Genomic DNA, 25,449 nt, shown 5'->3' with positions numbered 1-25,449 from the left:
TTCTCTTTGGCTCTGCATTTTCTTTTACTTTACACGGATGTATTTGATTAGCTGCTTCTACTTTTCTCTCTTCGTTTTCGCAATAGAATTATAACATTGAATTTTAATATTTAAAATTTAAAAGCATATTGCAGCCATTTTCTCGATAGAATTTACCATCGAACCGAGACGTCTTCTCAACGATCGCGTTGATTCTGAACCTGCGGCCAAAAAAGGTCGCTGACGCCTGATCTAATCTTTCAAATAACTCGCGGACCATATTCGAGTCGGGATAAATTTGATTAAAAATTGCGAATTCATTGTTATCTCCTTGAGCGATCCCCAGGATTTAACGAGCTGATCTAAGAATGGCGCATCGTTTCCCGTCGTTAAATGGATCGCACAAAATATTTCGCTCGTGTAAGCGGTGAATCGAAGAAGTTGCCTAAAGCACATAAGTTTCTACCGACGCGATCTCGCATTTCTCGTCGTTCCGTCGATGAAAATCTGAAAAAAAAGATTCCGTGCTACGTATTGTAGTCTGTAAAGCAAGCAAGCGTGCGCGCGCTCGCGATGCTTTGGCTTTAGCCGAAGAACCCGATTGAATTCGCGGAATGTTTGACCGAGTTAGCTCGTCTTGATCGTTAACGATCGGCCGGAGAAAGGATTCCAAAGGGGCTCCGGGCGTTGTATATTGAAAACAGAGCAGAGTATTTCATTTCAGCGCAAGCGGCCCGAATAATATTCGCGTTTATTGGATTCCCGTTTCATCTTCCATAAGGTATTTATCATTTTTCTCGTTCGAAAGGTGGGGGAGGGGGGAATCGCGGCAAATGAAACAACGTTGATCGCTCCTCGCGGCGAACAATGGTAACTCCGTTACGAAAGTTCCGAATGTTCTTCATCCGCTCGTAAACGCATTAACGTCCGCTGATAGGATCGAGCCCCGAGACCCGGCCATTATTTTATAACAATAACTCTCGGCAAACTTGTATCGCGCTTGTATCTAACTCCTGGGGACACCCGGGGTGAAGGGGGTTGGATGCGCGGTCGCGTTAAGGATTTAGACGAATTTCGACGGAAATATTCTTCGGGTCCTGCGTCGCCTAAGAAATGACGATTCACAGAGTCGTACCGTTTCCTCGAAGAACAAGGGTGGTTTTTTTGAGGGATCTCGCCATGGAGTGGGAAATGCGGGGGCGCCTTTTGGTAAGGGGACTGCGATCGGCCGTTCAGGCACTTACCCCGAGGCGAACGTTTCTTAGATCGACTAGAAATATTGTTAACACACGTTCTTCTTCTTTTCTTCCCCTTTTCATCCCTTTGCTTCCAATTCGTTTCCTTCGTTTCGTTCTGCTTTCTCCTTTTTGCTATTAATTTGATCCTCGTCGCATTTTCTTTTTCCGCTAATTTTTCTCTTTCCTTTTACAGATCGCGTTTACAGGCTTAAATAAATGCACTTGTAACAACAATGTATTCGCTGGTTCGGTCGATCGCTAGGAACGGTTCGCCGACTTCGAACAAGAAAATCCGAATATTAACGCGGACGGCCGGGAAAATGGTGCACCGGCCAGACCACCCCGGGTACAATCTACCCTATCTTAAGAACGAAACGTTTCTCCGCGCGCGAAACGCGTTCGTCGAACGCACTAGAGATTAATGAACCCCGGACAGAGACACTTGTGTAATTAGTCCGGCGGATCGAAGCACGAGGACAATTAATCGCGTTAATTAGGATCGAAAGCAGAAAAAAACGGGGGTAGAAAATTCTCGATAAAACGGGCCGGAACAGCGTGAAAGAGGGGGGAGGGGGGGTGTGACGGTTTCGAGCAACCCCTCGCTGCGAAAAGCAGCCACCTCGTTACAGGGCCGTGTTACCGTCGCGTTACCAAAGTAACTCTCGGCTCGCAAACGAGCGTGACAAAACCGACGCGACCAGTGGAGCACGGCGCACAGTGGAACGAAACACACGTTTTCTTGGACACCGTCGGCCAAAATTGATTGTCGTCGTTTTCCACCGTAACCTCGTTGAATCTTTAACGAGCGATCGTGTGTAGAAAACGCGAAGAAATGGACTTTGCATTCGCGTTTGGTTCCATCGAAACGCACGCGAATCTTGCTGTTACGAAAATCCCGGTCTTTTCGTCTTTCGGTCGCTTCACTTTGAATAATTATTACATTATTATGGATCAATTTCAGTTATTTAAAATCCCATCCAAATTATCATAAATAATATGGTTCCCAATATTATCGAGTATCTTGTTGGCAACGATTTTCCAGAAAATACATTCCGACTTTGTTTCAATTTCATCGTCGAAACTCGTGAAATCCATGCAGCGCGGTGACGGAGTGGAAACGGGACGATCAATCGCGCGGACGCGATTACAACGCTGTCTCGAAGGAGGATCACGCACTCGTTAGACCCAATAATTTCGGGTTCAAGAAGTCAGTCACGCGGGAACGTTAATCGTCGAAACGCCACGCTCGGAAACGGTGCGCCGTCGGAAGGCGTGGCTCGAGTCATAGTCGTCTCGCGGCAGTCTCCTCGCCGAGCCTAATCGACGCCGAAAACACGTGGGCCGGCGACGAGCAGTGTCCCGATTAGAAGCGCCAATTGTTTCTTGTATTTACCGAGACGAACTATGATTTCTGAAAAAAATCGCTTCTCGGTTCTCCGACCGTTTTCTGTTACTTTCAACGATAATCTCGTGTTTTACACGAGAAAACTTTTCTATCAATGATCAACGGATCTTCGTCCAACGATCGAGGATGAACAAGCGCCGATTAACGCGCTCGTCGTAGAAACCGTGGCACGAAAGGGTTAAAGGGTGCTCGAATATTAATACGAGCGGAGGAAAAATTAGCGCGAGGACAACAGTCGCAGAATTTCGCACGCGAGCGAGTTCGCGTTCTCTCGGCCATTGAGTCGGCGGACCGTGACGATTACAAATCAATGAAACGTTGGCGGGTTATTAGAAAATCAGCGCGTGACTACGTCCTACTTTGCAGCCGGCCGGCCGGGTCCCTTGCACCGCCGATATCCCGGCGACACGCAAGTCCAAGTCTCCCGTATGCAACGCCGCACGTGCACCCATGGTGCATGCGTGCACGCGCGCACCCCCGCGCCTCGGACAAAGGCGTTTGTCTTTCCCTCTTCCTCGGTTCCGGCCCCTCTCCGCCGTTCCCGCGTCCCTTCCATCCGTCTTCTCCCCCGGCCCCTCCCCTTCCAGCCCTTTCCGGTTCAATCTTCGTTGTCCATCTCTGCTTTTTTATCACCCCGCTTCTCCCTCCGCCCTCTCTTCCTCTTTCGACTTCCACCCTCGCGCCACCGTTTGCTTCCACTTGCCTTTGCCTCCCTTTCACCCTTTCGCCGCGACTATGCTCCATCCCCTTTCGCTTCGCGCCGAGCTTCCTTCCTTCGGCCGTTCGCCGGCGAAGCTCGGTTGATTTTCACCCGACTTACACGGCTCGAGAAAATTACAGCGCGGAGAAATTTTGGCTAAAAATTGGCCGACTTCGACCGACGATAACTCCGCGAGAAATCGTCGCAGGATCGCGTTTCTTTTTTTATATCAAAGCTCGGAACCTCTACTTTGCTATAGCGATACTCGATTTTAAGTTCGGCATGCTCTGTTTCCTTCGTTAATAATTTTATTGCGACGAGTACGATAGTATGGTACGAATGCATCGAATTGCAATCTTGTTGCAAATGCGTCGAATCCGTAGTCGACTAATTAGATATATGAACAACGAACGCTGCAGAATTGTCCGTTCAATGATCTTGCGCGAATTGACGATGCATAATATAAATTTTCTATTTATGAATGAAGTTTTTTTAGTAAAATTAGCCGTTTTCTGTAATATGATACCGAATATTTAACGTATTTAAATAGAAATCTGTCGAAAAAATTGCATCTTCGATGCCATAAATAAAGAAATATCGTTTCGGGAGAAAATGAGACCCGGCTCCGGCTTTCGTCCGACCGCTGAACCTTAACCCTTCCCCGTTGCCACTTGTTCCGCTTCAATCTCAAGTCGAAGTCGCGGGCAAAGAAACGGGCGCTCGATTTCGATTCTCGCAAATCAATTCGCGGGCAAAGAAAGCCGGTAATGCGACGGAACTTGTCTAGTTTGCGTGTTTCTTCGTTTTCTGGAAGTTCGAGCCGGCGTTTACGGCGCGCGCGCTTCGCCGAGGAACGGCCGCCGTTCGGTAATCGAACTTCCTTTCGAAGAAGCCAGACTCTCTCCGGGAAATTTTCGAAAAATTCCAGCGCGAGGAACTTGGACGGAATCCTCGAGGGACTCCGATAATCTTAATGAACGCATCGATCGGAAAGTTCGCCGGCAGACTGACGTTCGCAACCTTGTTGGAGAAGTTCCAGAAGTCAAAGGTACTCGTCCTGTGCATATAGGACGGCGGGCGGAGAGAACTGGAACTAGAACGATAGAATAATCAGCGACGAGAACGAGGATCGGTCCTCCTCGGCTCGTCGACGAGCGAAACACGCTCCGCGTTCTCTCGCGTTTTCCCGCGAGTCGCAAAAATCGCTGTCCGATTTCTTGTTCGCCACAGGTTGCCGCCGCGCCGCGACTCTCCTCTTTCTCGCGAACCGAGCGTATTAAACTCCGACACAATACAGCGAGAGTACGAGTTCGCGAACCAACTTCGACTTCGTTCCGGCGGCGTTACATAATTGAACGGGGCCACGGAAGTTCGCACCCGGTCCGCCGGGTCCGAGTGCACCGGCTTCCTCGCGTGGAAAAACTTCGTTACAGCCGACTTCTCCGTTCCTCCGGGTCCATTTCGACCCGACCTCAAGGGCTTCTCGCTAACTTCCTCTAATTCGATTTGTTCGCAATTAACATTGTGCAATGGATACGGACGCGGGGTCCGTGCCGCGTGCAACGGGCGCCGTCGAAACGTGCTCCCGTGATTTTTTTACGCCTTTGTGCCTCGTGGAGTTGCGTGTCCCGAACTCTCGTTTTGGCTAAGTTTCATAACAATCAGTGGGCGAAATATTATAACAAAGGATATAATATTATATTCTATACATATATAGATATTATTATTTAATATAATATTATATTATAATATCTTCTATATAATATTATATAGAAGAATACGAAGATTTTTGCTTTGTATATTGCAGTCGTATGATATTTTATTATTGATATTATTATTAGTAATATTATCACTATCACTGCCATTATTACTATTACCATGATTATTATTACTATGGTTAATACCATCGTTGCTATTACCATGATTATTATTGCTATGCTTGCTATCGTAATTACCATTAATACGATTATTATCACTGTTAATACCATCGTTACTATTTATGAAGCAATTCGTCTCTAAAACGATGCTTCCGGTGGAAGTTGCTCTACGACAGCAGCTCGTTCGCGCGCGAGGACCTCGGCGACGGCACCAGCCCCAAAATCGAAAGGGGCCAACAGCCTCGCGAAGTTAGACGCCGCGCCCTATAAAATCGTAAAAATGTCTGGCGGTTGATTAATCGGTTGGCCGTGTTTTGGCAATGGTTCCCGGTTCAAAGGTTTCGACGGCGGGTCAAGTTCCTGCCCGCGGTGTTCCTCGGGCCAAAAGGAGCCCGCGTTCGAGCCATGTCTCTCTCTCTTTCTCTCGTTTTCATTAATGTATCGGTTCTCCATTCATGGACGCGGTACGATGAACCCGACGAGATACGGTCAGCCTCTGAAATGGAAATCGCGCGGCTATGCATTATTAATGCGGTTACGTAAGACGATTTTTTATTTTTCGAGGCGAGAATTTCGTCCGGCAATTGGCAGCTAATGCGAGCGAGCCGGGTGTCGACGACCCGGAAGCGCCGTGTCGTCTTCGACTTCGTCGTCGTCGTTGTCGTCGTTTCGACGCAACGGCGGTCGGTTCGCGCACGAAAAGCGAAATCACGTGATCTCACTTTTTCCATTTATATTCTACCAGTACATCGTGTATTTCCGCGGTTTTTTTGGCAAAACAATGATCAGGACCGCGCCGATGTTTATGCAAAGTAAAAATTGCCTTCGTTAATTGCACGATGCGGAGAATATTTCGAGACTTCCGCTTTTGACTAGAAATCGGTGCTCGCTTTCGGCGAGCGACGAACCTGAACTCCTTTCCGCGCTTGCGGGATCGTTCCACATTCCAGTCGCAATCGATTCTACGCGGTAAAACCGATCGAAGAACTTCTCCTCGAGCGGAGAGGTCTCCGCTGGTAAATCGAGAGTTCCCGGCGTTCGCGAACCCCGCAGCGGAATACACTTCTGTCTGTCCGTTGCACACTGTTTCCACTGGCGGGGGCCTGCCTTTTCCCGCGGCCGACAGCCGCGGCCCGGATATATTTATGATAATTCGGGAGCCGCGCGATTTCGAAAAAATCACCACTTAATGGAAGCTTGTTTCCTCCGTGAATAATCTAATCGCGGGAGGAAGTCACCGGGGATCGTTAACTGGCCTGTGTACTCTCCCGCGTTTTAGTCGGTTGCGTTTTAACCGCGAACCGCATGAAATCGGTCCCGCCGCTAATTATCCACCGGATACTTAGCATATCTCTCGTATCCGCGCGCGTTCACCCTGTTTTTCGTGTTGGCGTACGTTTTCTTCCGGGCCTGCGTCGGTGAACGCTTTGCTCGAGAGATCGGCTCTTGTTCGACGACTCGATCTTTCGAGACGCGTTTCGCAAAAGCTGTTTCGATCTTGGGAACGCCGCGCTCGCTGTGCACGCTTGGAACGTTTCTGTTTTCGATCGGGCAGCGATCGTTCGGTTTTTAATATCCCCGCGGTAATCCGAGTGCCGCGAAACGGCGCAATTAAACGAGTCGAATGCGTCTATACGTTTACACCGACGAAGGGGATCGCTGCCTCGTGGTAGGCGATTCGAGCCTTCCGTGCAAATAGATCGTTAACAAGAGGCAATTCTCCGCGAGGAGTTGTCACAAAATAAAACTAAAATGCTTGCGTTGTTACTTGATATATTCCTTGTAGCCGCGCGACGGCGTAATTTCAGATGGGAAAAGGGACGAGGAGATGATGTGCAAATATCGTAACAATTTTTTCAGCAGCCAAAGAAGAAATTTGTACAGTTTTTAAACGCTCCAACTGTGCAAAAAAATATTATTACCGTCTCTAAATACGCCGCTCTCGAAACCGTTCGATTCCACGCGAGCCATTTTTCGCTGCGAATATTAACGGCCGCGTAAATCGAAGCGGTAATACGCGGTTGAACCACCCTGTATGTAGAGCTGCGCGAAGGCTAAACAGTATAAAACCGCATAAACAATTTAGCTAGGCGTTGAGGACGATTCTGCCCGGCCGCGCCGCGGAAACCATAACCGAATTTTTAATCCTCGCTCCGCGGCTGAACGCAGAGCGAAGGGAGTCGGTTTACAGCGGCGTGAATAATTATAGACGCGCCGCGTAACTTTTACATTTTCGGTGCGATTTAAACGAAAACCAAACAAAACTATATACTTTTTACATTTCTCTCTTGTTTGCTATTTTTTTATACGGTTTGTAGTATCCCTGATATAATTTGTACATTTCTATTTTCTGTTATCGCTGATACAGTTTATTTATTTTATTATCTATGCTCTACTATTTCCAATATATTTTGTAGTATATCCAACGTAATTCTTATATTTCTACTTTCTATTATTTCTAACACAGTTTGCACGTATCTATTTCCCGTTGCCTCTACCACGGAAGCATGCAAATACGATATTTCGTCGAATTTAATTCTCGTTTAAATAATCAGTTTTCGTTTGGACGTCGCCCGGAACCGTAAAAGTAGGTCAGCGTCTACAATTACGGGGACCGGTGTATCACCGAAAAACAGCGAGTCGAACAGGTCGTTGCAAACAACACGACGCGTGCTGCATAGCCTCGATAAAGGGTCGCGAAAAGGGGCGGCAAGTAGAAGTGGCCGGGTAATGGACAGACAAAGCAAAGGAGCGCGGCACGGGCGCGCGTCCGCGCTAATCTCGAAATTCGATTTTCCCGGAAACGAAGCGTCGCGCACGCTCGGTAACTTCGTACCACACTATCGCCGGCTATTCTCTTTTTCAGGGTCCTTTTTTCCTCCCTCGACGGGGTAGAATCATCCCGGTAGTTCCTTTTGGCCGGTGGCTCGTCAACCGCGACGATTTTAACGAAACACGATATTAGCCTCGAACAGCGGAAGGAAAAAGTGGAAAGGATAAACGAAAAGCACTCCCGGGCGAAATCGGATTTAATTTTGCCGGGCGCGACGCGGCGTGCGGTGCGACGCGGCTCCTCGCGTCGCGCCGCGTCGCGTCGCGGCGGTCCTTGCCAGCAGCCTGGAAATTTTGTCGCCGCGTTTCCGGCTGTTTGATATTACGAAATGGCCGCGTTACACGCGCTCCCGGGGCCCCGGTAACGAAATAATCGGGCAAGCGATTGAATTTTTCTCGACGCCCACTCCCTCTCCGCGCACCCCCTCCGACTAGCGCGCTTTTCGCGGCGCGCCTTCCCGCCCGTCAAGAAATTTCTTTTAACCTTCCGTTTCTTTCTTTCGCTCTATTCCCCTCTTTGCCTCTTTTCTCTCTCCCTCTCTCTCTCTCTCTCTCTCTCTCTCTCTCACACACACACTCGCTCCTTTCTGCTCCCTCTGTTTCGGCCTCCCTCGCTCTCCGCTATTTCTCCTCGTCGTCGGTCGGCCGAAACGGGAAACGCTTGAACTATCGATCGAATTACGTAACTGCAGGCGGTGACGCCGGTAATCTCGTTTTTCTAACGAACTTCGTAGCGAGCGAATGTCCCTTACGTCGAGCGACGGCCTATAAAACCGACGAACCCAGACGACGCTTCGAAAATACGCCCCGCGAGCACGCCGATACTACCCACCGTTCTACGCTTCGCGGTCTTCCGATCCGAAAAAACTCGGACTTCAACCGGCAACATCGAGATCCGTGCTGCTAGATCGTAACTATAGAGTCGTCGAAACGTATCCGAATGTTATACGTTGTTGTTAACCCTTTCAGCGCCACCGAACGAGTCGTGGGATGTTACACAAATATTGTGGAACGTGATAATTGGACAATTTAAAGAGGAACGTAAATTATGAAATAATACCGTTATTTATCAGAAATATTAAGGAAACAATGTTCTCTGGAGCGTAGCCTGGAACGATGTATCTCGTACGAGGGTGTATACTGTTACTCTTGATTGAGTTTTTATTTATCGAGTTCGATCTGGTATCTCTTCGTAAACGTTCGCGTACAGCATCGGGGAGGCTTTTTTTTTATCGTGGTAATTAAACGAGTTACATTTTTCTGCGGAAACGGGTGAACGAAACGTGACGGCATGAAAGGTGCCCCCAAGCTTTCTTGCTTATTATGTCGTTAATTTTTAAATTAAGAAATTAAGGAATTAAGACATTGAGAAATTAAGAAATTAAAACATTGAGAAATTAAGAAATTAAAATATTAAGGAATTAAGGAATTAAGGAATTAAGAAATTAAGATATTGAGAAATCAAGAAATCAAGAAATTAAGAAATTAAGAAATTAAGGAATTAAAAAGTTGAGAAATTAGGAAATTAAAAAATAGGATATAAAAAGAAATGAAGCAGTAATATATTAAAAATATTACAAAGACAACATTCCCTCTGGTGTAACCAATAATCATATATAATTATATGTTAACGGCTTAACGCAATAATGAATGAGCTATGCCATGAAATAAAAAGACGCAAAAGCAAATCACGCGAGTATAATTACACGAGTATAATTACACGGGTATAGTACAAGTTAGACAATGGACTCTACGCACATTGAAACAAACGAATAAGAAAGACACGACTATAACCGAAGTAAGTTAAAACCGAAGAGAACAATAACAGTGGAAATAATGATAGATGTAAGGAGATATGGAAATAATTCATGCACCCCATAAACGCGCGAACTTCCACTAACGACTTCGGCAAAAATGGGTGGCTGCGTCGTGGAGATCGCCGTAAAATAAAAACTTTTCCCAATTCCCTCTCAGCATACTTCCAACCGTTGATATCGGCGATTAGGCGAACCAGCGGCGAGATCTATCGCGGAGCTCGGAAAACGATTGATTTCGCGGATCGCGAACGATTCCGTTTGCATTCAGTAGAATCAGCCAGCCTGTAACAGGCAGGATCGCGAACGAAACCGAAAGTACCCGCGGCGAGCGAATTTTCTTAGGCGATTCGCATTCCGTCCAAGGATTCATTACCGCCGGACTGCGGCTAATGGCTTTATAATACCTCTCGGACGAGGCGAGAACAAGAATATACGAGGGAGAGAGAGAGAGAGAGAGAAAGAGACAGAGAGAAGAGGGGAGGTGTTCGGGAATCATCAAACCGTGCGCGAACCGTAGAAAACGGTTACGCTTTCCCAGGCATTAAACTAGAATAATACGAACTTCTGCATTCATTATTTCTCCCGCATCGGTAATGACAATGAACGACGGACGCTTTCTCGGCGCGACGCGGGCCGGAGCGGGTTTCGAGCGGATTGGAGCGGGTTGGAGCGGGCCGAAGAGCGTGTGCCGCGGGAAGGGATAAATGCATCGGGACATCGCGCAGTGCGGCCTGCTCTGGCAAAAAATTGAAAAGTTGTTCCATATTGAATCACTTGCTCGGCGATATCATCGAACGACGCGAAAACTGCATCAACCCCTAACACACATTTTTACAACGATGCGCGTGTGTCCGAATACTTGTGCACGCTAGCGTATAAAAAACCGCTGCTGATTCATAAGCATCGTACACGTAATATGTGCATACACATTTGCATTTATATGTCAAATAAGTTAACACGCATCTTATACTAATTTGAACGTTGACTCCGTCAGTCCGTAATCTATTTTCCACAAAGATCATTATCTGTTCCAAGTGCCTTAATATTTAATTCTTGTACAAGAAGACTGTCTCTATCTCTCGTTCGGTAATTTCTTCTTTGACTCTGCAAGATTTTTATAAAGTACTTTTTATCGTTGCCTGTAGGACACTCCCATAGAATGCGATTGATATCCCGTATGTTACAGCCGCGATGGCATCCCGAGTTTTCTATTGTTTCGATTCTTGCCGACGCGATCCTTGTCGGAATCGTAACGATTCTTGCAGAAAGAACTATTATGTATCGCTCCGTCGTCCGAAAACTCTATCATCGGAACACTTTGGTGCCGATAATAGGGGTTGTACAGTACTTCGATTTTCCTCCGAAATTCTGCAACTCGACGGCGGCATCGTGGATCGGGAAGAATCTCTTGGCGCGCGGAGGGGGTTGCGAGGGGTGCCGGTTGCGGGTGCGGAGGCGTACGGGAGACAGAAAGAGAGAAAGAGTAAAAGAGAGAGAGTGAGAGAAGCGGGGTCGGGTCGAGTCGACGCGCGTCGGCAATCGCGGGCCGAACCAGCGAGACCGGCCGCGCGCATATCAATAAATAACCGTAAGGCAGCGTTAACAACAACAGCGATACGTCGCCTATCATTCCGTACTTCTTTTCCGGCGGCCTCCCACCCGGTCCTCTGAGGCCGCGCTCCGGCCCGCCAGCCGAGCCCACCCCCACGGGGGGTGGTGCACACGTAGGTACAATCGATTGCGTCTGCCAAGCTTTTACGCCGGGGAGAGAAAACCGGCGAATCGACAAATTCGACGCGGCGCGGCGAGGCGCGGCGAGGCGAGGCGAGGCGAGGCGAGGCGCGCCCCCGTCTCCGAGGAGGGGTCGCTCACCACCGGCCCCGTCCATTTATATCTTCCTTCGTCCTCCTCCTCCTCCTCCTCCTCCGCCCCGTCCACCCTCTCGCTCCTCACCCTCCGCCTCCCTCCCACCTCCTTCGCTGTCTCCCTCCCGGACCGCTTCGCTCTTTCATTTTTTTTATTGCTATTTCTTTTTTTATACCCGGCAAAAGACGAAGCAGCCCGTTATGCACGATAAAAAGTTTAATGTCAGAGAAGACGTCGTCGTGGGCGATGGGGTGACGGTGACGATGGTGGTGGTGGTGGTGGTGGTGCTGCTGCTGCTGGTGGTGGTGCTGGTGGCGGCGGTGGTGCTGCTGCTGGTGCTGCTGCTGCTGCCGCTGCCGGTCGCCGGTGTGTCGGTCCTGGTGGTAGTAGTGGTGGTGGCGGTGATGGTGGTGGTGGTGGCGGCGGCGGTGGTGGTGGTGGTGGTTGGTTGGTGATGGTAGTGGCGGCGATGGCGACGGGGCAGGGAGGCGGGGGTCGACCGAGGGGTGGCAGGTAGGCGCGGGTTCGACGACGAGTAGACGGGGTAGGAGAGGGGCCTAGTAGAAGGAGGAGGGGGGCGAAAGTGCCCGGGGATCGTAATGACTCGATATGAAACCCGGGCAGTGCAATTTCTTTCTTCTTCTGCCCTTTCCTTCCTCCCCCGCGTGTCTCGACCGTCTTCCTCTTTTTTCATCGCAGTATTTCCCCATAAAAGCGGCCCGGCATAATAAAAAGCGTTATATAGCTGGCACTGAAAAGTAACGCGCTTCTCTCCTGCTCTCTTTGCCTCCCTCTCTCTCTCCCCCTTTCTCTCTCTCTCTCTCTCTCCCTCTCTCTGTCTTTCTCTCTTTCGTTCTTTCTTCTCTCTCTCTCTCTCTCTATCTCTCTCTCTCTCTCTTTCGCTCTATCTCTCTCTCGCGTGTCCACACGCGCTCGCAGACCCACCGACGAGGAACCCAGGGAGAGGGGGAGAGAATGGACGGTGTAAGGTCTTTTACGGCCTTATTTGCGGAGACGTAAAAATCGCGAAAATCAATACGGAACTTCTAACATTAAATATTCAGGCTATTGACTGGGCGGGGCCGAGAGCCAGACACTCTTTCGTACCTGAGAGTTCCTCCACGGAAAACCGTCTTCCGCGATCGCGACCACCGCGACCCGTTCTCGGGCCCTTCGTCCTCTAGGATCGCCGTGCCTTCTCTACCCTTCGCGCGTGCCCTTTGTCCCTTCGCAGATCGGAATACTCCGCTTTCGTAGCTACCAGGCTGCGGATGTTTATGCATTTGTGCGCAGATTTTTAAAATGCAAGAAAGCGAATAACTTGATCAGATTTAATCTGGAATCTTTCGCCTTCGTTCGAAAATTTTGTAAAACGACCTGCGAAAATGAGAATTTGCATAAACAATCGCGATCTAATTATCGTTATCGAGAGCTACTCTGCGCGCGCCTTCGCCATTTATATTTCCATTATTGTAGAATCTCGGCGATCCTTCGGCGAATCCAGCGGTAGCGAAAGTTACCAAAAAAAACGCGACGATAGCACGAAGAACGCACTGTTCAAACTGGAACGAGGTGAAAGTACCTATTACGAAACGTCGCTGAATTGTTATCCCTTTCTTGAGACCCGGTGTCCTTTCTTTAGAGTTACTTGCACGAACGATTGTACGAAGTGTTGCGAACGCGGGTCTCCTACCAAGTTCGGTGTGTTGGTTCGAGCTTCGTATACGTGTGGATAGACCAGGTCTTTTGACTTTTTGGCTGCAAGTACGTATGTATGCATACTACGAAAGCTGTAGACGCGTTAATATCTGCTTCGAGCACTCTTGGTTCTATACTACCCTTCGCCTTTGACTTCCAATCGGTTCACGCGTTTATTATATACGTTATATATGTATATTATGTAAATATACATCCATAAAACTGGAACGTCCACCACTATATATAGTATCTAATATATTCTCATATATCCCTGTACAATTACCGCGAACGTACACAAAGAACAACGTGCCCGTTGATAAATAAATAGATAATAATAATATGTTTCGTCTTTTATAATCATAGATTTTATCTTCTCGGTTCGGGCGAGAGGTAACTGTTTCATTATTAATAGTAATAATGATAATAATAATGATAATAATAATAATAATAATAATAATAATAATAATAATAACAATAATGAGACTGGAATAATGATTACTCAGTGTAATCGCACGATTAAACGAGCGAAATATTTAACGTGAACGCTGCGGATGGTGTTACTTTAAGTGAACTAGTTCAAAGATTAAAAACGCGATATACGGTAATTTTGTATAGGGAATGTAAACGGTAAAAGTGAGGACACGTTTCGCAGCCGACGTAAAACGATACGGCAGCAACGGGGCGAATATAAAAATCCTATTCATACGTGCTATGTGCTATTTTTTTTCGTTCTTTTTTTTGACTGTCCTTTTCATTCTTTTTTTTTTTTTTTTAATTCAACGTAACAAGCGGACGTAAGTACGGTATTTTGAAACAAATTTTATAATTCCCATCCTTCTGTTAATGACAGAAGCCCGCGGCGAACCGGCTTTGGACTTGCTCCCTTTCAAGCGGCTTTCAGTTTTAGGGTAGCAAAGAAATCGCCGACTGCGAAAGTGTTGGAAACTGCAACGAGAGAACGAGAGAGAGAGAGAGAGAGAGAGAGAGAGAGAGAGGGGGGCCGGGAAGAATAAAAGTAATTTGAAAAATAGATGAGAAAAGATGAAATTGCAGGTATTGCTGTTGAACAAAGAGTAAAAGTAAAGGGATAATTAATGGATGTGCGCGTAAGGTACAGGAACCGAGTGAATAAATTAAATAAAACGGCTGCCAATTACTACAATTAAGACATTTATGCGTTACGGGGAGCGCAACCTAATGAAATCCACAAAAATAATAATAATACTATTAATAAGGTCTAATAACATACGTTTCGCCGTAGCTCATTACCGGACTAAAGCGTTGATTAACGTAATAAGTTTGTGTTTAATTCCCGGTTGGGCGAATTCTAATTGTTCTACCTGCGAGGGCTATTACGAAACCGTCCTGGATTAATTTAGTCATTGGAATCAAACAGAAATCGCCTCGGCCGTTAAAGTTTCCATCATCGTCGAAATAAAATAAAAGGCTGGTTAAGTGCCACTAAAAATTCCAACTACACCGACATCGTTCGGATAATCTCGTTCGCAATAAACGCACGAAATCCGCGACCAACTAATTACTATTTTACTACATCGCTCCCCCCGTCTCTCTCTCTCTCTCTCTCTCTCTCTCTCTCTCTCTCTCTCCTGCTACGGTCGAAAATAATAGGGGAAGATCCGCGGACAAAAATTCAATATTGTTTTAATATGAATATATAAATCGGTGCGCGCCAGAGGAATTCGTGGAGAGGAGAAGTAGAGAGAGGGAGAGAGAGAGAGAGAGAGAGATGAGCCTTTTGACTTGGCCGCTGCAAGAATATCCGATGCTCCGATTAAAATCGATTTATACGTGTGGGTACACGCGCGACGATCAATCGCGGCCAGCAGAGAATTTCCGGACTCGCATCCAGGGCTCCTTTTTGCAGCATCGCGGCCGTCGCGTCGTTGTTTCATACGCGAAACGATTAACGCTTTAGCTGAGCAATTATTTCCAGGTACCGGCGCAATAACCGGCGTTCTTTCTGTAACCGGCAATCAAATTCCATGTCAGCCGACCGCTCCGCGTCCCGTCGACGCCCCAAATGCTCGATCTTCCCGCTCGAAAATCCATCGGTATGAAAATCACGCATTAGCGCGATCGCCGGACATCATTTTTCATACCGAACGCCAAAGAAATCGAATTAATCTCGCACCTGTTATTTGAAATTGCGCCCGCGATGTATGCACGGCCGCTTGTCACTTCTCTGCGATAATGTGATTCCGCGGATTTCATTTCGCTGCTGCCGCGATACTTCGCGCGGCAACCGATTTCACCGGCTAACAGAGTCCGCGAGCGAGAATTATATAGGGTAAGTACGGGAGAGTTCGACCTTAGACCGTATATTAGACGTGGCTTTAGATAACTTTCCTGTAGCAAGGATATACCATCTGCCAAGATGTATAAGCTGTGCTCGTGTGATATATTCTAGCATGTACTAAATAGTAGTCTCTAATTCGTTGTGTAAGTTACTTTATTCTATTTTATTCTATTTTATTCTATCTATTTTATTTTGTTCTATTTTATTCCATTTTATTTTATTTATTTTATTTTGCTCTATTTTATTTTACTTTATTTTACTTTATTGTATGGTTTCTTGAAATGTAAGGGGGGAGATTATAATTTTGCAAAATATATCCGACATTTAGTTATCGATAACATTCTCTAAAAAGTGCTTAACTAACATTTGCAATACTATCGCTTTTCGTTAAAGATCTAGGAAGTAGAAAAGTTACGAGTGTTTTAAAAGAAATGATCGCGAACTCTCCCAGTCTTACCCTGGGTGCGTTCTATGGGGCTGGAACAGAATTAGCGTAAGCAATAGCGTTTAGACATTTAGAAATTGAAGCATATGGAACGAAGAGAGCTGTGAATAATGAATGAATGAATGGAAGAAGTTGGTTCGACCGATCGTTTTATAAACCAAGTCGTACTTTCCGAGCCGCGGGACCGATATAAAGTAATTATACGGTTTTTCGGTAAGCGGCGGTTGGCGCGTTAAATGGAGGAACACGATCGCTATTTTAGGAGCTTTCGATAAGCATAGAAAATTCATAGATCGCAATTATATCACCGGAATACGTAATCGACGGCGGAGCTTGGATTTCACTGATATCATTCGAGTTAATGGATTCTGAAAGATTGAAAGAATTTCTATTTAGCCGGTTTCCCAAGTCGCCACCGATGCTGCTGTATTTACTTTGCATAGAGATCCGCGCAGTCGACTTATTAGCACACGCGTTGCCCCGGTGTTCCGGAAATTTCCGTGTGCCATAAATGCACGAATATCTGCAGGCTACTAATGAGATTGCACCGTTAACCTCGCCATAAAGAATCGTTTAACCGATCCGATAAATTCTACCCTGATCCCTGTCTCTGCGAAACGATCTACAACGGTAGAAACTCGCGCGAAGGTATGCAACCTATCCCTGCTGCAACCGTTCAAACACTTCCGCGGACCATTTCGATCGGTGCGCGTAGAACAATTTCTATGGAAGAGTTCGGCAAAACGTAATTAGTAACGATCGCGACTAACGCGAGATCATGTTCACGATCAACGATTGCTATTACCGAGTAATCGAGTAATTATGTTCAATGAATAAGTGAAGTAATCGAGTAATCGTGATCAATGAATAACTCGAGCAAGACTTGTTAGAAAAATTGTTCACCGTATTGTTTATACGATATCCGACAACGTATTAAATTTATTAAATCTTTTATCTCGCCCAACGACTCGGAGAAATTATTTAGAGAGAACATTTATTTATGGCGTGGTGTTCGCCATCTAACAACGTATGTATCGGGTTTCCTAAATGCTTTTTTCGCGGATGGACTCGGGAAAATTATGTAGAGAGAAAAACTATTTATAATGTGGTGTGCGCAATCCAACAACGTATCAGGTTTCCTAAATATTTTGTCTCACAAATCTGCTCGGACGAAAATACGGTATTTCTATAAAATACGGTACAATATTGGCAGGAATGGGGAAACTAGATTTTCGAATTATGACAGATCAGTAATTCACAATCTGACAAATCGACATTTTTTGAAATAACAATTATACGCGAGCCTTGCACCTCGTTTCTATAATTGTTAACAATCGGCATCTATAAAAATGAGCAGCGAGGCTCGAGCAATCGTATCTCCTCTTCCCAAATTGTCCATTTTTGCTTACAAACTGAAGGAAAATTCGGGAGAATTTATCGTATTCCAAAAAGTGTTTATCTGCTAAATTTTGTACATTAATTTTGAAAATAAAAATAATTCCCGATCTGCTTGCTATTTGAAAAATCTAGTTTCGCCGCAGTCCGGAATATTAGTCGCCGCTTACGGCATCGAGCCGGCAGTCGAAATGCTAATGAATACAGATTACCGAACATAATCATGATCGCTGATCGATTCTAGTAAGAATTAATTGATCGACGAGTTCGATGATCACTGTTCGTAATCAATTAGAAAAGTAACGACAAAACAATCGATTACTGGGGAAGTTCGGCACGTGGCGACGAGCCGAGAGGGTGCGAGGGTGCGAGGGTGGTCTCGGCCGAAGGGCCAAGGAATAAATGATTCGCGACGAAAACGAAACGGGCTTTTGCGGCGCCGCAACGCTAACAATGCGCCGCTCCGCTCTGCTCCGCGCCGCGCGAATTAATGTGCATTCAGTTGCTTCATTTTACTTGCATGCAAAATTCCATTGTTGTTCCGCGGAATAATTTTCAAGGAATTACGCGGGGCGCGGTGCGTGCGCGCGCGCGCCCTCCAGTCGATATAAACCGGCAGAGGGGTTGGGGACGGGGGGGGAAGGGGGTGCTCTAGAGCACGACAAAAACGAAGAAACGCGCGGGGCGGAAACGGGAGCGAGGGGCGGCGGACGGCGAGGCGAGGAGGAGAGGTAAAAAGAAGTCGGGGAAAAAAGAATGCGGCACGAAGTTGAAAAAGAGTCAATTTATATTTCCACGGGATGAAATGCAAATTCGGGGCCACGGCTCCGCGGAGGGTGTGTCTCGTTTTGATTGTACCGGCCGATTCAGGAACGGCGATCACGAAGATCTACAGGCGCGTCACGATCGACGCAGCGGTACAGACTTGTGGTATATGTTACTGCGGGTGTACCTATTGCTGCGGAATTTTTGTTCCGTCAGATTAAAATGCGTAGCAATTAACCTTTGGTCTTGAAAGATTTTATACAATTCGAGAAGAATTACAGCATAGACAAATTTTGGATAAAAATCGGCCATCTTCGATCGACGATAACTCCGCGAAAAACGATCGCAGGATGATCATCTTTTCTTCGAATTAAAGATCGAAACCTCTAATTTAAGTCAGCGTTCCCGAATTTCATGTTTAATGCTCTCTCTCGTCGCTGTAACCCTTTAAATCCGGAGGCATGTTCGTCACGTTGAAAATTGCCAAGTTCGACGAAACGCACGGATTTTGACAAATTTTGTTCGGGGATGCCGTTGACAGCGGAACGAAGTTCGATTCTTTCTCTTTAATTAGAAAAAAAGGGAACGTGGCTGCGATTTTTTTTCGCGAAGTTACAGCACTTCAAAGGTAACCCTTGTCGATCTCATTTGTCACCCCTGGAAAGGGGTGGTCCTTCGAAGCAACTAGTCGGCGCGTCGCGTTAAAAATCGGCAAAATATCCGAAGATAAAGGTTCGAAGAAACTGAACGTTTTCAGACATTTTCTAGACACTGGCGGCGGTCGGAAATCTTACGGAAATCTGCAACATTTGAAAATACCAATGGCTGGCGATACATGCCAAAAATGCAAGGGTTGCTTCGAAGTGCTGTAACTTTGCCAAAATTTATTGCAGCGACCTACTATTTTTTTTAAACGGAAGAGGAAGCATCGAATTTCATTTCGCCGCGAACGGTATCTCCGAAAAAAATTTGAACAAGAGCGAAGACAGTGAAATCTTGCCGCGTCGCGATCGTGCCGAAGAAATTCACGAAGATAGGACAGAGTTCTCTTACGTGTAGAAAGCTGTAAATAAACTTGTCAATTACAGCGGTTAGTTTATTAATTGCTACGACGCGGTCGATGTGCGACGGTAGAGAATCGTGTACGTGGCGCATCCCGTTCCTTGGTACAAACATGAATGTACCGCGCCGCGCTGGTTCAGCTCGTCGCGAACCTGTTAAATTCAGTCGCGCGTATTCGAGAGCCGGTTCTCTTTTTTAACGGGCGGCCACCTGCAATTTAGATTCATTCAACGTCCCGCGGAGTAATTGCGTAAATTATGGAACGACCTGTTAAATAATTGGCCGCATTATCTTCGGCGTTAGCAGTCCGTTCCGATACTCGGCCGCGAACTAAAATTGTCTTCCTCGCTCCGACCCATTTCTGCGACGCCGCTATTCGGGGACTCGGCGATTCCGGATTATCAATTTATTTTAATGAGCCATTAACCCAGTCAAGGATGAATCTTTTAGCAACAGATGATTTTGGTTTCTGGACGATCATAGACAGAAATTGAACCGGGAACGACCAGCGTAATCGGCGACCGGCCGAAACGAGCTCTGGCCCGAACGTGTACACTCCGCGACAAAACGACGGCGAACCTCCAAAATATTGTTTTCGTCGTTTCGAGATTACTGACGTAACGTTTATTGTTGCAAAATAATAAATACGTTGCAAAGAAACGGTGAAAGACAGGGTCCGAACGTTTGTATAAGCAGGATAGAGAGAAATAATTTAAGCAAAATTATTTCTAAAAGAGCAAAATTTAACTCCACGAATTTCAGCCTGAATAAGAACGTGTTCCAAGTATCTTTCGAATAAAACGTTCTTCGAAGAATTTATTCGCGATAACGCCCAATTCTGCTTCGAATCGCGCCAACAATTACCCTCGTTCTCGCGATCGTATCTCCCCGAAGGGACGGCGCGAAGCTCCAGATTCGAAATCCGTCCGCGGAACATCGGGAACTTCGATGCTGTTGCCGATCTCCGATTCGCCGTCGATGGTGTCGCTGACAAAAGCTGTAGGCTCGGCCCTGCTGATTTACGGGACGTCAGAGAATCCGATAGCGGAGACAAACTAATAAACTCCCGGTAATAAATTCGAGCGGTAGAACCGGGCCCGATTTATTCGCTGTTTAATGGAGATGTCATCGGCGTTCGAATTAAGCGCTTTGTAGCGGCGTCGCGTTGCACCGTTCGCTGGAATTATCGTCGTTTCCAAGAACGGGGAAGTGCAGAGCATCGGAACGGGGGCTTAAGCCGTTCGTAAATTCGACTCGGTTAATTCCCGCGTTCCAGAAGATTCATCGGTCTCTTTCTGCCCTTCGGCCGGCGTCCGGCGTCCGGCGCGTGACATTTCGGAAAGGTACGAACAATGCGCATTCGACTACGTTAATTCGATGAGTGACGAGCCGGGTTTCGGTGTTCTCCATTACACGGTAACCAGATTACTCCAGAAAATAGGTGGCAGCGAAATTACGATGAAAACCGGTCGACGGGATACTGACGGGGTATACGCGTCGCTTTATAAACGACGTGTCGGTAAATAAAATCGCGATTGACAGAAGTGCCCGTCGATCGGCGGTGCTTAAACAGCTGCCGGGTACGGCTGTGCACGCGTGTGCAGCGTATCCTGGATCGCTTTAAGCCGCTTTCACACGGGGCGTCTTTGAGCGGTCGGTTGCAGCGTCTTTTTGCGGGATCGCTTTCAGGATTCCGGGCCCTCCGAGAGACCGAGACGCTCGCGAGAATCTCCTTTTCCTCGTTTATTAAACAACCACCGTTCCCATCGATTTTCGGAGGTCCCCTGTCGGTTACGAACTGCGAGAATTCCGAACGATCTCGTCGACCGGCAACTTCGGGTCTTCCGACGATATTTACCGATTCCCGGAAGCTCCGACGCGACGATAACGAGAGTCTTCCCCGGCGTTATCGTCGGACTCAAATTTAATCGCGATCGCTAAAAGAATCGGACGACCCACCGAGCAAAGAGCCTATTGTCGACCTATTAATAACCCATCGGCGCTAGCCATCGATAAACTGTATAAACTCTTACGTCAAAGATCAAAGTTCGCCATGCCGGCCAGCAAGTTTAAAGTCTTTTCCTACTTGTAACACTTTGACGGGCAACGACTTAAACAGTTTACGAGAGCAAAGTATTTCGTTGAATCGCATCGAAACTGCGGAGTCGAGAGGCCCCCGCGTCCCATCGATTGCTCGTCCAACGCGTTCGTACCTTTTACGGATACTAATTAAATTAGGACGAACGTAGCTATCGGGGTTATCTGCGAGCGTAATTATGATGTGAAACGAGTCGAAACGAAACAAGCACGGCAACGACAAGTTCCATAAAGACGGTAAATAACCACCGTGAAGACGATGCAGTGGAAACGCGAGAGAACAACGTTTATTTCGACGATCATTTTAATCGATTGAAAATAACGCGTCCACCTTTCTTTCATTATTTTTCAGTCGTTATCCTATGTTCAACCGCAAGTATCCAATCTTCCAATAAATACGTAAAATTCGCACTCTAGTTACAAAGTAAACGGCCGAGACAATTGGTCGAATGTTCGCAACGTTTCCATTTCGTCGAAGCATCGAAACGCTGGCTGCCGCTACTCGACAAAATCCGCAACTTTCTCAGAGCCTCGCTCTCACTATCGCGATCCGACACGCGGAACGTTCACAGCACGACTAATCATCCTCTAATCCTATCATTATCGACGGTCCGTTTCGTAGATAAAATCGTCGATGCCACCATACGATCGATATCGTTTACCTGGACATCTTCGACTCTTTAACGAGACTACCTTTTAATACGAAGCAAAAGCAGTCGTTCGATATAAAGCTTATTCGCTCACTCGATAAATAAATCAATTTTTCCAACGCGATAACGATCATTCCCTCGAAACTTGCAGACGTACAAAGTAAACCACGTTCGCGCGCGAGACGATTCGTTAGTTTCCTGCGTTAGGGGAATCCCGCGAATTAGCTCGCGGTCCTCCCCGGAAGCTGCGAAATTCTCTCATCGGCGCCGTCCGAAAAAAACCGCGGCAACCATGGGACGGGAGAGTAGCCTGTTCGCCGAGTGCTTCATTGACTTTCATGACAGATCTGCACGTGCTGGCCGGGTCGGGCGTCGAGCCGGAAATACATATTTTATCGGAGCCTGTTCGGGAAGCGTTCGCTTAAGAATTCGATCGCGCGTCCCGTAATCTGGCGATTTATACCGGGTGGCGGCACCGGACACGTATCACGCGCGTCGCTGTCTCGGTTCGGTGTTCGCCCCGACTCGTCCCGACTCGGCTCGGCTCGGCACGAGCCGCGTATCCCGAGCTCTTAATTAATAATGACGGACACACGGCGCCGTGTGCCCTTATTAAAGCCCGTGGATTCCACCGGCTCCTTAATTACGGTCGCGGCCCCGATTCGGCTGCGTTCTCCCTTGAACTACCAGTGTCAAAGTTGGCCGTGTTTTGGCTCGGACGATTCACCGCTTCTCCGACTCGTTTACCCTTTCTATCGCTCCTTTGGCATTCCAGAGTAGAACTCGGTGCCTTCGGTACTCGCTGTTGACTTCAGAGTTCCCGAAAAATTCAACGATTCTTGTTAACTTCGACGCTCTATAATTTTCAAGAAATTAATTAGTTTATTGCGAGTTCGATCGTACGGCAAAACGAGTCCAAGACGTTCGTTTTTCCCAATGTTTTTAACTCTGCTTGTTTCAGCTAGTTTCAAGGAAGGGGTTGGTTAAAGAATATACAAAATTATTCTACGTTCGTTTACTCGAGCTGATATTTAACGTAAGCTTCGAAAATTGTTTCGAGGCACTGTCGAAGGGTTGAAAGTTTTTTTACCATATTGTACCAGTGTTCTCGCCGAGAGGAGAACCCGAAGAGAATGTAACAGAGTCTAAGTTGCGCCTCGATTAAATTGTTGCAGGTGGTTCTGTCGGCGTGCAGCACGTTCTTCGACACAATCCTGTCGCAGTTCGACGGAAGGGACCCGATCGTCATAATGCGCGACGTGAAGTTCGCGGATATCAAAATTCTGGTCGAATTCATGTACAAAGGAGAGATCAACATCGATCACGTGAGTATTCACCGAACATCCTAATTCTATTATTAAATGCCCCGATTATGGAAACCTCCGAACTTTAACCGAACCTAAATTCCACCCTGTTATTCTCAGATATTCCTTATTAAATCGTATATTTTACGAAAGCGTTTGTATTTAAAGAAAATGTGAGAAAGATCGAACGTACGCGGCACAATCGCGGTAAAACTTACGCACTTTCCAGCGAACTGGTTAACCCGGCACCGTTTCGAAGAAGCAGTTCTATCGGTTCGAGTATTCATTCTGGTTCGGGAACCCGGAGTTTCGCCGTTACCGCCGAATTCGATTGTGTACCGTGAAAATCGGCGGAGCAGCGATAGACCGAACTAATTTCTATGGAGAGTCGAGCCGGGGTCGGATCCGCGGATGTTCCCTTAACCGCGTCGGAAATAAAAATGCAACTGCATCTTCGTTCGAGGATCTCCGGCGGGCATTGAGCTCGCCGATGAAGAGAATCTCGTAGCCGAAATTTCGCGTTGCGAGCTTTGGAGCGGCCGGGAGGAGCGGTTTCGTGCGGAACGCGCGCGGATTCAACGACACTCGTGCCGCGTCGAGCGTGTTTCCAGACGGATGGAGGAGCCGTTGAACGGTTCCCCCGCGACCGATCCGCGCGAGTCTGCTCTGGAATCGGCGCTTTTTCCTCCTCGGGAGGAAATTACTTTCGAGCGGCGGCACAAAGCGAGTCGCGGAGGCCCGGACGAACGACGGTGCAACGGCGCCCGAGCCTCGAGTGGCGAAATTCAAACTGATTAAAGAAATAAAGCCGGTCGTGGGGACGCGCGGCTCTCCTCTCTCTCTCTCTCTCTCTCTCTCTCTCTCTCTCTCTCTCTCTCTCTCTTTCTCTCTCGGCCCCCTTTTCACGACCGATCGACGACTTATTTACATCGTGGACACCACGAGAGGCACTTGCCACCCGCGGCAACCGGCGGGACGTCGCGACGAGAAACCGTCGCCGCGACGGAGACACGCGCGGCGGCTCGGCCTGGCCTCGATTTGTATTAATAATCGACGACCCCAAAGGACTTCAAAAGCCTTCGGCCGTCGATCCCCGCGAAAATCCCGAGGACCCAATTTGTGTTTTTCGCCACGGTCAATCGTTCCTTTCTTCGGCGTTGTCTGACGAAAGGGGTGGGGCCACTTTGTCCGCGCCGGAACCCCGCTGAAAATCGAAACGTTTGATCGATGCTCGGCTCTTTAATTAACGACCGAAGACGGATCCCGCCTGTCCGGGACGCCGGGCTTTGCCGAGGAAAGCATTTGTCGTTCGAGGACCAACCACTCCTTTTACGTGGCATGTAAATTGTCCCGGAAGCGCGGCCTCTCTACGCCCCTTGGGCTTTTTTTCAACGAACGGTGATCGCGTTTGTTCCGGGCGAAATTTCTCCGCGGCCCCTCGCGATTTTCATCCGTTCGCATCGAGGAACAACGGAACGTAATCGCATCAATCGTCTTCCTCGGCGTCGTATCGAGCGCTCGACGCGCAATGCTGCCCGCTGTTGTCGCTCTATAATCGATTTTCTTTCTCTTCTTTCCTAGTCGAGCTTCCTGATTTTCTAATCTTTTCATTCTTATTTCATTTCTGTACTTAGTATTCCTTTTATTTATTCTTCGATTTACTTGTTATTTATTTTTATCACCTTTTTATTCGTCGCGTAAACAACGCGTTACACGCTTCGCCTTGATAAAAAAGCTTGTCGTTTTCTCTACGCTTCTGATCGGAGGGCGCAGTAATTGGGCCATCCGCCGTAGCCCTATACGCGAAAACCGGACGTATCTGACCCAGCGTCCGTAGACGTCGGCGGCGTCGCGGAGCGGTAACTTCCTGCCGTTGCGAACTCGTTAAAGAAATATTCAGCTCGTACAGGTGTGCGCCTAGCCGCAGCTAGCACCGGAAAGGCAAGAAACAGGGCAGCTGGCACCGTAATGGTCCGCATCGCTCATTCTTCCTCCGCGAAAA

General features: G+C 47.4%; 1 protein-coding gene across 5 annotated transcripts in view; it reads left to right on the top strand.

Annotated features, from left to right (window-relative positions):
• Positions 1 to 25,449, top strand: part of LOC117222139 (uncharacterized) — a 152,987-nt gene that overhangs the window by 112,863 nt on the left and 14,675 nt on the right. For all 5 annotated transcript variants that reach the window (XR_004490626.2, XM_076520383.1, XM_033473658.2 and 2 more), the window contains one exon: positions 23,319 to 23,468. Coding sequence is in view for 4 of the 5 variants with exons in the window: in XM_076520383.1 (XP_076376498.1) it covers positions 23,319 to 23,468 (150 nt within the window). In the remaining variant the exon portion in view is untranslated. The remainder of the gene's footprint in view (positions 1 to 23,318; positions 23,469 to 25,449) is intronic.

This window comes from Megalopta genalis, chromosome 3, assembly GCF_051020955.1.
Source record: "Megalopta genalis isolate 19385.01 chromosome 3, iyMegGena1_principal, whole genome shotgun sequence".
Classification (NCBI taxonomy): domain Eukaryota; kingdom Metazoa; phylum Arthropoda; class Insecta; order Hymenoptera; family Halictidae; genus Megalopta; species Megalopta genalis.
This window is presented reverse-complemented; position numbering and strand designations above follow the sequence as displayed.